Below are 15,226 nucleotides of genomic sequence, written 5' to 3' on the forward strand. Positions count from 1 at the left end.
CATCCCCTTCAGACCTCAAGCCCATCTCACCGGGTCAACGTCAAAAGTGTCTCTGGGAGTGCGGGCAGCTTCTGGGCTGGCTCTCCTGTTAACAGCTGCATCTGGAGAACACAGAGAAGGTCACAGGCAGGTCAGAGACATCCCTGGTGAGAAGCATCCTGTCTCAGGACAGTGACAAAGGAAACATTCCCGTTGCTCTTCCTGGAGACCCATTCTCCAGGGCCTCTGGCAGCACTGGGGAAGCTCCATGGAGGGGCTGTAATTGGAAAGAAAGCTCCCTGACTATAATGGGCATGAACTCAGCCAGAAGGAAGAGAAAGGTAGCACTAGAGAGTGCTTGCCTTTGGCTCCAAACCCCAAGCACAGCTCTCTCCATCTTGGGGCTACCACCAAGGCAAAGCATGGACAATCCTAACACCGTTTACTGCTCGCTGATTTCTCTGCATAGTGAGAGCTCCGTGATACTCTTCTGACCTGCACCCTGTTTTTATTAAATCTAAATCTCTCATGCTTCAGAATAAAATAACTCCTTTCTCTGCCACTTCCCGGTTACAACACCCAAGGCAAGCTGTTTAAACTCTATACAGGTCATTTCCTGTACATGGGTAACAGTCACCACCTAGGTGGAGAAGGCTAAGTCCATGCTCACTCTAGTACTGCACTGTTATAAGCCCACGTCCACTATCTCCAAGGGCAGGAGTGAGCAAGGTCTCCATCACTGGCACCTACCTGAGAACTCTCAGATTCTGTAGCCTCCCTCCCCTTACCCAGTAAGGGCATCCTCACACCAGCTGACCAGACCTCAGAGTCCAGCCTAGAGATTTTGTCAAAGAGCCATTAAAGCCTCCCCACCCTGGAGACCCTCTAGTGTACCCCCTGTGTCTCTTGGAACCCCCCTGATATCTCCAGCTCCTATAAAGGTGCTGCAACTCCTGGATTTGTATTGCAGAGCCAAGCACTGTCTCATTCCTCAGCTATGTCATGGGCCCCACCCAACCTTGTCTCCCAGTTGGACTGGACAACTCCAGGTCAGGAACTGGTGTGCTGTCTCCATACTTCCCAAGTGCCCAGTACAAGGCAGGGCCCATAAAGGTTGGCAGCTGGTCCAGATGGCGGGCCATCCCAGGGGAAAAAGGTCTCCTCCACGGAGCCCTAGCATGGTTCTGGGTAAGCACCCAACCACAGGGGACAGGGGGAGTGGTTTTCAGCTCCTCTGCCCATACCTCATGTTCAAGTTAACTTCTCTGTTGCTGGACACAGGTGGCTTAAGAGAACCTCCTAAAGTGGTTGGTCCCTCTGGGGCTAAAATGATACAGGGTCTGGTTCTCAGCTTTGTCGTTTCTTAACTTCCTCTAGGGTCACAAGATCGCAGCTAATCCACAGGACCTTGTTAATCAGTCAAACGTGACCCCCCTGGGTGGCTTCAGCCTCCTGTCAGTGCCTCCTCTCCCCCAGATTTATCCTGCACTCTGTAACCTATGATGTGATCAAACCCAAGAGACAATAAAAACCCCAGTTTCCTTTTCTGTCATACGGAACTGATCTTCTCTACCTTGCCTTTCCCAAGGGACAGTGGCAAGGCCCAAGCCCTTAAACGATAAACAGACCAGCCATGAGGGTGGCTTACCTGTGTCCTGGGTGATACGAGAGGCGAGATCCTGCAGGCGCACCTTGAATTCGTCGAAGCTGTCCGTGCGCACAGCAGCTCGCAGGCTCTGGGGCTCCTCCTGGCGCAGCTGGTGGAGTGCCTCACGCAGGAAGCCGTGCATGTCCAGCACCTCCTGGTCGGAAGCATAGAGCTTCATCCTCTGCACAAGCATGCTGCCCGTACGGATGCGCTGCAGCACAGCATCCAGGCGGCCCAGTTGGCCTGCTATCTCTTCGTAATTGCGCTGGTACCCTGCATTCACCTCCTCCAGCAGTTGACGCTCCTGATCTAGCACGTGCTCCACCACCTGACGCACGCCCGCGCGGATCTGCTCCTCGGTGTCCGCGCGCACGCGGCCCAGCTGGCTGATGGCCGAGGTCATTTGCGCCTGCGCCGCGCCAAAGGCGCGGTCCTGCTCCTGCAGGTCCTGGGTCATGACGTCCAGCTCCTCCTGCCGCTGCTGGATCTCCGTCCTGATGTCGCACTTGAGCTCGCTGTGGCCCCTATCCAGGAGCGCGCACGAGCAGCACAGCGGCTTGGAGCAGCCTCGGCAGTAGATGCTGCGGACACATAGGGCTGGCCTGATTTAGGGCTCGCCTGCTTTTTTTCTCTTTATATTTGTTATTAAATTCCCCTTCAAAAATTACAAAACTTTGAATCATGGTATGTTCCTACGTTCGTGCTTTTCTCAATTCAGTGTTTGTAGTTATGGTGATAGTATCCAAACTACCAATAAAACGTATTAGAACATCAAAAGTTACTAAAGTAATAATAGCTAGCCTCCATCCGTGAAACAATGCAAAGACGTACAACAAGAAAGTTAATCATCTCTTCCCAGCCTTTCCGAATTTCCTTTCCCCACCTCGGAGGCAACCAGGTGAGCACCCTGGGTGCATCCTTCACACCTCTCTCTATTCAAACAGCTTTACAAAGATATGCAGATTATGCTGCTGCTAGCAGAATTCTAAGGACTTGATACATTTCATTCCACTTAATCCTCCGTTGAGTTTCTTAAGGGAGAATTACTATTATCCTCATTTCACAGATAAAGAAACCAAGACATTCAGAGTTTAAATAATTGGCTCAAATATCTACAACACTTTTGGGCAGGTTGATGTTCTTAAAAAAAAATAAGAACATGCTAAACCTTTGCAACTTCCTCCTTTAATTGAACTTTTGTTCAGGACACTCCTCTAGGTCTACAAGTATGGATCTGATGTATTCTCGTTAATAGCTTCTTTACATTCCAGATGGACCACACTGATTCATTCATCCTGTTAATGGACATTCCAGTGATTTCCTGTTTGTGCATTTTTCCCCAATATGCACAATGCTTTCTGTAGCCTAATGCATGCATCCTTTTGTTTCTATGAAATACATTACAAAATAATAGGATTGCTAGATCAAAGAGTATGTATATTTTTATCTATTTAAAATATTTTAGCCAGCAGACACTTCCATAGCATTTACTATGTGTCAGACCCTATTATGAGCATTTGACAAATATCAACTCATTTAATCCTTCTAACAATCCTATGGAGTGGGGATTATTATTATCCCTATTTTAAGGATGGGGAAACCGAGCAAGAGGTACAATAACTTGTCCAAGGTCACACAATTAGTAAGCGGTAGAGTCTAGGTGCAAATTGTAGTAGGCAGAATAATGGCCCCCATCCAAGTACTAATTCCTGGAACCTGAATATGGTACCTTACATGGCAAAAGAGACTTGACAGGTGTGATTACATTAAGGATCTTGAGATGGGGAGATTACCCTGGATTATCTGGGTGGACCCAATGTAAGCACAAGAGTCCTCATAAAGGAAAGAGGCAGGAGGCAGGAGAGTGAGAGAAGGGAGAGGTGATGATGGAAGTAGAGGTCACAGTGACACTACGCTGCTGGCTTTGAAGACGGAAGGGGATCATGAAATACAGAACGCGGGCAGCCTCTAGAAGCTGGAAAAGGCAAGACGATGGATTCTCCTCAAGAGCCTCCAGAAGGAACAGCCCTACTGACATCTTGATTTTAGCTCAAAGAGACCCATTTCAGACTTCTGACCTCCAGAGGTACAAAACGATATATCTCTAATGGTTTAGGTCCCTAAATCGGTGGTAAATGTTACAGCAGCAACAGGAAACGAATATAAAAACCCAAGCAGCCTGGCTCAGCGTCCATGCTCTGAAACACTGCAGTGCTGCTTCTTCCAATATTACCAGGAAAAATATTAGTTACTTCCCTAGAAATACTGCTGTAATTTACTCTCACCAGGAATGAAAATAATAAGTTAGCCCACCTGAGGCCAGGAGAAAGGATTTTAGCTGGGGCCACTTTGGCTTGAATTACTGAGATCAACTTGTCCCAGAGAGCCTGCTGGCCGACCCAATTCTAAAATCTTGAAACCAGGTACTAGTCCCTCAGCTTTGCCAGCTCTCAACCTTCCCAAGTCACCCAAGGTGGTAAGGTCCCAGGGCTCGACCCTCCTGCTCAAACACAGGAGACTTATGCCACGCTAGCAAAGCTTTTCTGGAGACAGAAAAGTGTGTGGAAAGTGGGATGGGGGTTGCCACTGGGTCATGAGCCTGGAGCTCCTCCAGCCTCAGGAAATCGGATCTAAGTAACAGAGACCCACATCACCCAGAGGCAGGACCAGTGGCTGTGGTAAGTGGCAGGTGGAGCAGAGAAAAAAGCCGGGCAGATGTGGATCTGACCTCAGCTCTGTGCCCTTCCTTGGCAGGTCATTTAACCTCTCTGCACCTCAGTTTTCTTACCTGTAAAATAGGGATAATTCCTACCTCATATGGGAGTGCTGGAGAGGATCAAATGAGGTAAGCCCTACATGAATGTTTTTTTAAAAGACTATGATTATAATTGCCTGAAATATTAGTGCTCCCTAATTAGACACTACTAATGAGAAATGTTAAGCAATTATGAAAGGAATGAATAACTCTACAGAGGGCAATATGGCAGTATTCATCAAAATTACAAATGTATTTATCCTTTGACCCAGCACTCTCCCTTCTAGATATCTTTTCTGCAGCTCTATCTCCATACATAAAAAATAACATTTGTACAACGTAACACAGTCCATAATAGCAAAGAATAGAAACAACCTAAGTGCCCATCACTAGGCAATGACTTACATAAATTACAATGCACCTGTACAATGGAGTACTATGCAGCTGAAAAAAACTGAGAAAGTTCATTATATGGAAAAATCTCTCTGGCAAAATAAGGATGATAATAGGAGTATTAGGAGGATTCGATGAGTTAATATATATAAAAGGTTAGAACAGTGACTACCATAGAATGTGTTCAATTATGACAATGTATATTTTAAGTAAAAAAATCAAGGCGTAGAAGTGTATTATAGGGGTCCTCTCCTGGTGGCGCAGTGGTTAAGACTCTGCCTGCCAAAGCAGGGGACACGGGTTCGATCCCTGGGCCGGGAAGATCCCACATGCCGTGGAGCAACTAAGCCTGGGCGCCACAACTACTGAGCCTGCGTGCCACCACTACTAAAGCCCGTGCGCCCTAGAGCCCGCACACCACAACTACTGAAGCCTGTGTGCCTAGAGCCCATTCCCCGCAACAAGAGAAGCCACCGCAATGAGATGCAAGTGCACCACAATGAAGAGTAGCCCCCGCTCGCTGCAACTAGAGAAAGCCCGCGTGCAGCAACAAAGACCCAATGCAGCCAAAAATAACACAAAAGTGCATTATAGGATGCTGCTTTTTGTGTAAGAATGGAAAAAAATAAGAATATATTCATATTTGATTGCATCTGAATAAAGAAACCTTGAAAGGATACAAATTAATAAACGTATTTACAGGATGGGGCAGGGAAGAGGTGGAGTGAGGCATTTCACTGTATGCCTTTTAGGTTGCTCTCGTGTTTGAACCTTGTGAATGTATTGATATTACCTATGTTTTTAATTAAAGAACAGAATTCTAATAGATGTGGGCAATTAGATAGGCTATAGAAATAAAGGGAGAACTAGAACCAGTTGTCATTTTCCTAGCTTTGGATCCATGGGAGAGGGGCTGAGACCGAGGTGAGTGACCCTTCCTTAGAAAGAGTGTTCCAGGCCTGGGAAGGGGACCCCTAGGGTGGCCTGGCTGGAGGGAGAGCAAGACTTGCTGGGGGGACCACAGTCTCTGCTGGGTCCTCTTCTTAAGCCCCTTCTGCCCCAAATGGGGTCTCCCCAGGAAAACCAGCCACCCCTGCCCCTCTGGATGGAAGGAGACAATTGGCTTCAGGTCTCTATTGAGGGGCCTGCATCAGATGCCCTGGGGTCCAAAGCCCCAACTTTCTGATAAGACTGAGATGCAAACCCTGAATCAGAATGACCCATTGTGGGCCTGCCACCCAAGACCAAGGATGACCTCCTTGGCCTATGGTTCCTTCACCCTCATTCAAAGGACACTTACTGAGCACCCACTGTGTGCTTGGCACTTTTGGGGGAGACAGAGGTGAGGTGGGCACCTACCCACAAGGAGCTCCATGACAAGGACCCAGACTTAACACAGACAGAGAGGCGTAGCTCTGGAAAGCAAAAGGGCACTTATTTGCTTCTGGAACACTCGAAAGAATGAACTAAAACACCACAGAATCAACAAGAAGTTGCTCAGCAAAGTGGCTGGATTATACCAGAATTAAGAGAAGAAAACAGCTTAATTCTATTCCAGCAAAGCAAATGAAAAGACATATGGAAAAATTTTCCATGTTCTCATTCACAACAGCATTTAGCATTTTAAAAATGCTAAAAAAAAAAATACCTAGAATAATCCTAGCAAGAAATACATAGAACTTATATGGAGTAAATGACAAAAACCCACTAAGAGAGAAAGTCTAAAAACAGAAAATTGTATCAAGGTCCCGACTGGAGAGACTAAATAGTATAATATTAATTTTCCTCAAGTTAATATAAAGGTTTAAAGCAATTTGAGCCAAATTAAGAATGAGATTTTAAAACTTAACCAACTGATTCTAAATTTCACATGATGAAAAAAAAGAAAAAAAGAAAAAAGAATAAATTTCACATGAAGGAGTAAATGGATCAAATAGCTAAGAAATTGTTTGAAAAATCAGTGTAAGGAAGGGGATTTTCTCTGCCACTGACAACATTATAGAACTACCATTATTCACACTGTATATACTAGTCTAATAGTCAAGAGAACAATCAGCACAACAGACCAGATAGTCCTGAAAGAGGCCCTGGCACCTATCAGAATGTAATATTTTATTTAATAAAGAAATGTCCAAACTAATGGACATTAAAGGATTTTCAACAATTATATCATGAAAACTGGCTACAGGGGGGGAAATAAATCAAGTTAGAGCTTTGCTTCATACCCTACACCAAGATATATTTTTTGTTTTGTTTTTTGGTTTTTTTTGCGGTACGCGGGCCTCTCACTGTTGCGGCCTCTCCCGTTGCGGCGCACAGGCTCTGGATGCGCAGGCTCAGCGGCCATGGCTCACGGGCCCAGCTGCTCCGCGGCATGTGGGATCTTCCCGGACCGGGGCACGAACCCGTGTCCCCTGCATCGGCAGGCGGACTCTCAGCCACTGCGCCACCAGGGAAGCCCCACCAAGATATATTTTTGATGAATCAGAGATAAATATGAAAAATAACACCATGGAGATATAATAGTTGACTATTTACTCTCATGACGGTAAAGACCTTATAACAACCACTGAAGACGTGGAAGAAATCATACTATTAACAGACGCAGCTGCCTGAAAATTCAAAACTATTTTTTGGAAAGACGTTCATGACCTCCTATTATAAGAAAAGCACACTTTGTAACACTAAGTGTTGTTCATTCTGTTTTAGATGATTACAGAGACAGCAGGAAGGAAAGGAAAAAGTCTAGACTGATAGTAGTTACCTCTTTCTCTTCCTCCCTCCCCCTTTTTACTTATTGAGATTTTCCAAAAGTTTCCGTAATCAATTCTAAACAAATGAGTTTGGACTTTAAACAGGAGGCAATGGGGAATGGTAAAAGAACATCCCCTCTAGGATTTACAGCAAGCTCTTTCTCTTCTGCCTTGTGATATATTGTTTCGTTTATCCCTTTATGACTGTTCAGCGAATTGACTGCATGATTAATATTTTAATAGAAGCCCCAACATGTTTCCTGGGTTCTCAGTCTTCCCATCCAAAAGCTGCCTGTGTCTAAACCACCACCCCAGAGGCCACGTGACAGCAGACAGGATATGGGCTCTGGAGGCAGCCCGACCTAGGCCTGAATCTGAGCTCTTCCACAATTCCTAGCTATGAGGCCTTGGGTAAATTACTTTCTCTCTCTGAGTCTTAATTTCCCCATCTATACAATGGGCCTAAGGATGCTCTCTCACAGACTGTTACAAAGACAAGGGGCTGGTGTATGTGAAGTGACCAGCACAGTGCCAGATACACATCGGACATTCTGGAGCTGAGAAAGAAGAGGGGGCATTAACCACATATGTACACGTGGCAGGGGAGAGCCCTGCTGCTGGTGGGTGAGCCTCTCAACCTCAGGCAGTAAGGAAACATCACCACTGAGTGCGGTCTCTGGGCTGTTCCCTTCCCAGTAGGGACATGCCACCCTAGACCAGCCACACTTCCCAGTAGGACCAGAGCAGCATGGTACTTCTGCTGTACTAGGAAACAGGGTAACTCAGAATGCAGGAAGCAGAAATCCTACGAAAACAGGACTAGTGGAGGAGAGATGGCCCCAGAGCAAAACTCCAGGGCAGGGCCTGGCTTGCCTGAATGGTGACGGAAAAACTCTCCACTTCACTGCCCCCATCTCAACAAGGGTTGATGGGAGCTCTCACTTTGGTGGAGTATGGAAAGGAGTAGCCTCTTTTGGAAATTCAAATAATTAGCTAGAGGGTAATTAAAGGGATCCGTCAGTCATTTACACAGTAGTATGGATGCATTTAATGAGGCTGGTTTCCTGCCATCTCCAGGGTGACACAGTTGAGGAAATAAGATTTCTGAAACCAGGAGAGGAGATGAGTAATTGTAGAGACGGGGATGCTCAAAGAGAGTGAAAGCATTATTCCTGTTGATCTCCCCTCCTCCAACTATTCATTAATTGAGAAGGTGGTGACAGAGATAGGAAAACCTGCCGTCTCAGAGAGGAAGATAACAGAAGTTAAGAGAAGCAGCAAAGAAGGGCTTCCCTGCTGGCGCAGTGGTTAAGAATCTGCCTGCCAATGCAGGGGACACGGGTTCGAGCCCTGGTCCAGGAAGATCCCACACGTCGCGGAGCAACTAAGTCCGTGCGCCACAACTACTGAGCCTGCACTCTAGAGACCACGAGCCACAACTACTGAGCCCATGCGCCACAGCTACTGAAGCCTGCAGACCTAGAGCCTGTGCTCCTCAACAAGAAAAGCCACCACAGTGAGAAGCCCGCACACCACAACGAAGAGTAGCCCCCGCTCGCCACAGCTAAAGCCCACGAGCAGCAACGAAGACCCAACACAAACAAAAGTAAATAAATAAAATAAATTAAAAAAAAAAAAGAGAAGCAGCAAAGAAAGAGGAGAGGAGGAAGCCTTGTCTATTTCACTATGGTCTTATGCTGGTCCCACACCCAAGAAAGAAGAGAAAGTCTGTAGTTTTCCTTCCCCACTCTTTTCTATGTAGGTCTCTGCTTTCAAGACTGGCACATCCATGGTGGACAGTGTTCTGCTGGGCCATGTCACTCATTCAGTAGGTAGCAGGTGCACTGCTGCATGGGTGCCCTGCCTCTCCTGCCCTCTCTATGGCAGTGAATGGCACTACTGTTCAAAGGTCACTCAAGCCAAAGATCAAGGGGAATTCCAGATTCCTCCCCTCTTCGACTGCTTCAACAATGACTCATTATTAAGTCTTGTTAAGGTCTACCTTCATTTACTTAAAAAAAATTACTGAGTACCAGCTAGGTACAGGTATGGGGCTAGAATGCAGAGATGATTAAGGTAGAATTCTGGTTCCTAAATCTGTCACATCAGTTCCCATTGATACTGCCTTTGTTCTTGCCTCAATTATGGCTTATCTCCTTTAGCACTGTCCCCTAATAGGCCTCCTTGCCTCTGGTCTGTCCAATCAACCTTTCCCAGTGCCACCACATGGTATTTCTAAAATGTGATCATCTGGGAATTCCCTGGCAGTCCAGTGGTTAGGACTCCATGCTTTCACTGCCAAGGGCCCTGGTCTGATCCCTGGTCGGGGAACTGAGATCCTACAAGATGCGTGGAGCAGCCAAAAAAAAAAAAAAAAAGTTATCATCACCATACACTGAGGTGACTGCAATGATGCCCCTTGGAAGTACAGTCAGAATAGTATCAAGTGCAAGAAATATCTTAAATAACACATAAGTAATATGTTAATAAAGGAGATTCAGTTTTTGAACAAAGTTAGATCACTTGGGCAAACTCACTGAGTTTAATAATGCACTATAATTATATAGTATTGGATATTAGTGAACATGAACACAATTTGGATTTACATGCCAGTAAATGTTGCAAGAGGACAAGGCAAAGTTTACATACAGTGATTACTTATTAATCTGATTAGGCTATTTCATTTAAATCCAACCTAATTTCAATAAATAAAACGGCAAAAGAGATGGAAATAGCTGAAACAATCAATTAACTAAAGCCGTGAATAAGAAAAATGCTATTGGATATTAAGGTAACATTAACATAATACTGTATTAAATAACATATGGTATAAACAGACAGCTCTTCTATTTAGTTGTATCTATCTCAAAATACTTCCCCAACTCTAACAGCTTTGGCAGAACAAATCCAAACTGTAATACATGCCAAAGCGGGCTTCCCTGGTGGCGCAGTGGCTGAGAATCTGCCTGCCAATTCAGGGGACACGGGTTCGATCCTTGGTCCAGGAAGGTCCCACACGTCGTGGAGCAACTAAGCCCACGTGCCACAACTACTGAGCCTGTGCTCTAGAGCCCGTGAGCCACAACTAGTGACCCCGCGTGCCACAACTACTCAAGCCCGTGTGCCTAGAGCCCGTGCTCCACAACAAGAGAAGCCACCGCATGAGAAGCTCCGCACTTAAACGAAGAGTAGCCCTGGCTCGCCGCCAACTAGAGAAAGCCCGCGCACAGCAACGAAGACCCAACACAGCCAAAAATAAAAAAATTAAATAAATAAATTTATTTTAAAATAAAAAGCCAAAGCAGGCATTTGTTACAAAATTCAATGACTATAAAGTTAATCATTAAATGTTAATAGAATCTGGTGACATAGGAAACAAGTTTGTGTCCTTATGTGACACAATTTTGATATTCTCCAGAAGTACTTTTATTAAAATAAGTATAAAATGATTTTATGTAGCTCTAAGAGTATACTGTGGTTCTGATCTTTGTTACTCATTCAATACTCACTAAATATTTAAGTTTCCCCCAAACTGTGGTAATACTCTTAAGATTACTAATAAGAAAAAAAATAAAATCATAAATTAAAAACTGTAATACTCATGGTAATAGAGCAAGAGGAAAATGAGAAGGAAAGGAAGAGGAAGAAAGAGGAGGAGGGGTTATGTAAGAAAATTTCATTGAAATAAACAGAATTTTTAAACTAAAGGAGCAAGCAGGGTTTCAGAGTAATTTGATACAATACGCTCCACACCAAGACAGCTTGGTTAAATTGATACACTTAAGGAATGAAAAATATCTTTAGGCATCAAGACAGAAAAAGGAAATAAATTTGGCCTCAGGCCTCTCCTGGTAGACATTTGATGCTGGAAGATAAGACAGCAAAGTCTACAAAGCTCTAAAGGAAAGACCGTGACCAGGTATATTACACCCAGCCAAGATGTCATGGAAGCGTAACTGACAGACATTCTCAACACCACGCTAGGAATTCAGAACACAGAAGTCCTTCTTGAGAAAAACTGCTAATTGACAGCATCGGTCCAACCAAGAGCTGAATCAAAACAAAGAATCCATGAAAAGTGGTGTTAAAGTGAAAGGACCAGTGCTGTGCATTAGAGCCATTGTGACATGGACCCAAGACTGCAAACATGGGAGTGGACCATCCTGATCTTTCACAGCAAAGACTTTGTTACTGTCTAGAATGCATTCATTTCATTAAAAACAAACTATAATGACTCCAGCCTCTTGATGCCTTCGTCATTTTTTTGCTTAATCTTAGAGAGGTCTTTTAGGAAGTTTTAGGATGAAGAAATATTTCTTTGAAGTTTAGCAAGTCTAATTTTACTTTAGTATCTTTTTCTTTCATCAAAGTCAAGGAAAATTAAATTTAACATTGCTTAAATAGCATGCTTCCTTTGAATAAGCTAATTGTAAGGGAAGATACACTCTGAGCTCAAAACAAGTAACTTGTAGAATCCTTTTTTTTTGCAACTCGGCCAGGTTGTTAGTTGAAAACTACCTGTATGTGGAGGCCGGCAGCACCAGGACAGACTCTGCAGAGTGCAGTCAGGAAATCCTGCGTCCTGTCCTGGCCCTGGCTCAGACAAGATCTCCTATTTGGGGATGAGCTCCCATTAATGTTTGAGCCTCTTGCAACAATTCTCTCTTCCTCAATAATCTTATAGGAGGGTCTGGGAAGTAAGGTAATAGCACAGGAAAAAGCATCTCAAAAGACAGGAAAGTGCTTTATTGTGTTAAGAGGTCAAATCCAACCAGAAGAGCCCATTCTCTGACCATATTGAAAAAGGTTTCAGTTTCCTATTGAAAGGCGCTGCCCAGGGACCAAGGGATCGGGAAGCGTCCTCAAGGCTGGTTTCAAGCCTGTCCCCTGCACTCTGGTTCCTGCCACCACTGCGTGATGTCCACCTCTGCCCTGAACCCTCCCCTGGGCTGCCCAGGATGCCTCTCCCCACCTGTTGCCAATCATTCCAACTTCTGGTCTTGGGCTGTCTTTTCCCAGTTTATGATCTCATCATACGTCTCAAACTTGAATAATAGGTCTTTCATTTTCCCCACTCAACTGTAACTAAAGCTCTTCCCGCTACAAGTTTTGATGGTCCTCGATTAATTCCCCTACCCCATCCAGCCAAGCTTTGGGATCTGACACCCCAACATGGGTCTCAGCTCCATCAACAGTCCTAAACCCCCATTACCCTTGGCTGCAAGGCACTCCCCAGCGCTCCCCAGCACATGTGATGAAAAGGCTGGCAGCCACCTTGACCTCCAGGTCAGGCAGGCCATGGCCGTGTGACACTCTGGCCTTCTCCCCATGCTGCCACCTCTGCATTCTTGCAGGCCTCACCCCCACCTGCACCATGGCTCAGCCTCCTAATGTGGCTCCCTTTCCCCAGGTCCAGATTCTTTGCTTCAGTTCCGCTTGGGTCATATATCCGACAGTAAGGTGGTAAATCTCAAATTCTTTACGGAATAGGGTAAAATGTAAATAAGCACGCAGCCAAAGAAAAAAAATCCTGGTCTCCTTGCTCCTCAACTTGCCCAGTTCAATCAAAGTACCAGAGTGCAGAAAGAGGATCTGAACATTATCCCACTCTCTGCCTTAGTACCACCAGTGGGTTTCTAACAGAGTCCCCAAAGGTCCATTCACACTGTGTTCTACAGGATACTCACTGGTACAAGAGTAAACTGCAGGAAAACGGAGCAAACTGAGAACATTCTTTGTCCCGGAAATTGTAGGACAGAGTCCAAACTCTAACTCTCCCATGTTTGACCCTAGCTCACCCTTCCAGCCCCTGCCCTCCTGCACAGCCTTTACTTGCAGTTCCTGAAATGCAGCAGACTTGCTGGTGCCTCTGCCTTTGCACATGCTCCCTCCCCTTTCTGCTTCCTTACAGGCCAGGCTAAGTGTGACACCCCCTTGGAAGCTGCCATCCCCAGACAATCAAGGCTGGGCAGGTGGCCTTTTCTGAGATCACATGCCTGGTGCCAGCCTTCCTTCTTCCTTCTGCCCTTAAATAACTGAGCACACACGGGATGTCAGCCGTCTGGCAAGGGAAAATATGAGGGAGAGGATGGTGTCTTATCACACTGTCCTAAGGGCTACTAGCAGCACAGAGTGACAATGGTAAGCAGGCTTCCTTGAAGCACTCTGCAGCCTTGATTGTTAACTGCAGATCTGGTTCCTCCACCAGACTGTGACCTCAGAGGGCCAGGGCTGCATGTTTGTATTTATACCCTAGCACCTAGCAGAGGGCTTGCTACATAGTAGGAATGTGGGCTGAAAGAATGGACTCCACAGGTGTGGTTGATCAAATGCCAATGGCCCCAGGGAGGACACTCCCAGGCTGAGTTTGAAAGTTTAAAGCCACTTCCGATGCTGCTCCCCACTGTGAGCCCTAAGTCAGCTCAATGTCAAAGGATGGAACGGTTTATTACTGACTTGTAACTTGCAGGAAGTTGTCGGTTATTTATGACGCTGAGGTTTTGTGCAGAAGAAACAAGTTGAGTTTTTCCAGTAACCACCCGCAGATTGTGAAACAACTGTGAATTGTGACAGTGTGTGTACGATTTTTAAGCAATACTGTCAGGTTTTTGAAGCCATCTACCATGCTCAAGGGAAAAGAATCCTGTCCTCTTGCTGGCTGGACCTCCTTGCCCCTTGTACCTTGCCGACTGTGAAGAAATCCACCCCCCACACTAGAGGTGAAGCACTCTGTAAGCTACCACCATCTGGGGCTCTGGGAGAGGCCCCATCCTCACTGCAGGGTAGGAGATGTAAACTGTGGTTTATACAGTTGCTGCCAGCCCCTATCAGCTACTAAGACTGTGCAGTCTAGATGTCCACATTTACATGTGAGCAGACAACACAGAACTACAGGACCTATGAAGAGAATCAGCAGGCAAAAATGGGGACCAAACTGATTCCTGGCTCACACTGAAAACAAGGGTAATATAGGAAACATAAACCTTCTAAAAATTCTAAGTTTGCTTTTCAGGGGGATTTAAGAACATACACTGAGAAAACAAGAACAGGCTGACAAGAAAAAGCATCCTGAGAACACTGACCTTGTTTGGCAATTAAAAAAACATGATTGCAACTGTTGCAGCACCATGGATGGACCTAGAGACTGTCATACTGAATGAAATAAGTCAGGCAGAGAAAGATAAGTATCATATGATCTCACTTATATGTGGAATCTAAAAAAATGATACAAATGAACGTATTTACAAAGTAGAAACAGAGTCACAGATGTAAAACGCAAACTTAAGGGTTATGGGGGAAAGTGGGGGAAGGGTTACAGGGGAAAGTGGGGGAGGAGGGATAAATAGGGAGATTGGGATTGACATATACACAGTACAATATGTAAAACAGATAACTAATAAGGACCTCCTGTATAGCACAGGGAACACTACTCAATACTCTGTAATGACCTGTATGGGAAAAGAATCTAAAAAAGAGTGGATATATGCATATGTATAACTGATTCACTTTGCTGTACAGCAGAAACTAACACAACACTGTAAATCAACTATACTCCAATAAAAAGTTAATTTAAAAAAAGCCACACAGGGCTTCCCTGGTGGCGCAGTGGTTGAGAGTCCGCCTGCCGATGCAGGGGACGCGGGTTTGTGCCCCGGTCTGGGAGGATCCCGCATGCCGCGGAGCGGCTGGGCCCGTGAG

General features: G+C 45.4%; 1 protein-coding gene across 9 annotated transcripts in view; it reads right to left on the bottom strand.

The window, feature by feature from the left end:
* The window catches only part of PML (PML nuclear body scaffold), a 45,199-nt gene that overhangs the window by 22,746 nt on the left and 7,227 nt on the right, over positions 1-15,226 (bottom strand). For all 9 annotated transcript variants that reach the window (XM_012535400.3, XM_033440050.2, XM_012535404.3 and 6 more), the window contains exons 3-4: positions 1,628-2,208; positions 31-101 (exon numbers count right to left, since the gene is read on the bottom strand). In XM_012535400.3, coding sequence (XP_012390854.1) covers positions 31-101; positions 1,628-2,208 — 652 coding nt within the window. The remainder of the gene's footprint in view (positions 1-30; positions 102-1,627; positions 2,209-15,226) is intronic.

Source organism: Orcinus orca, chromosome 2 (genome assembly GCF_937001465.1).
Source record: "Orcinus orca chromosome 2, mOrcOrc1.1, whole genome shotgun sequence".
NCBI classification, from domain to species: Eukaryota; Metazoa; Chordata; class Mammalia; order Artiodactyla; family Delphinidae; genus Orcinus; species Orcinus orca.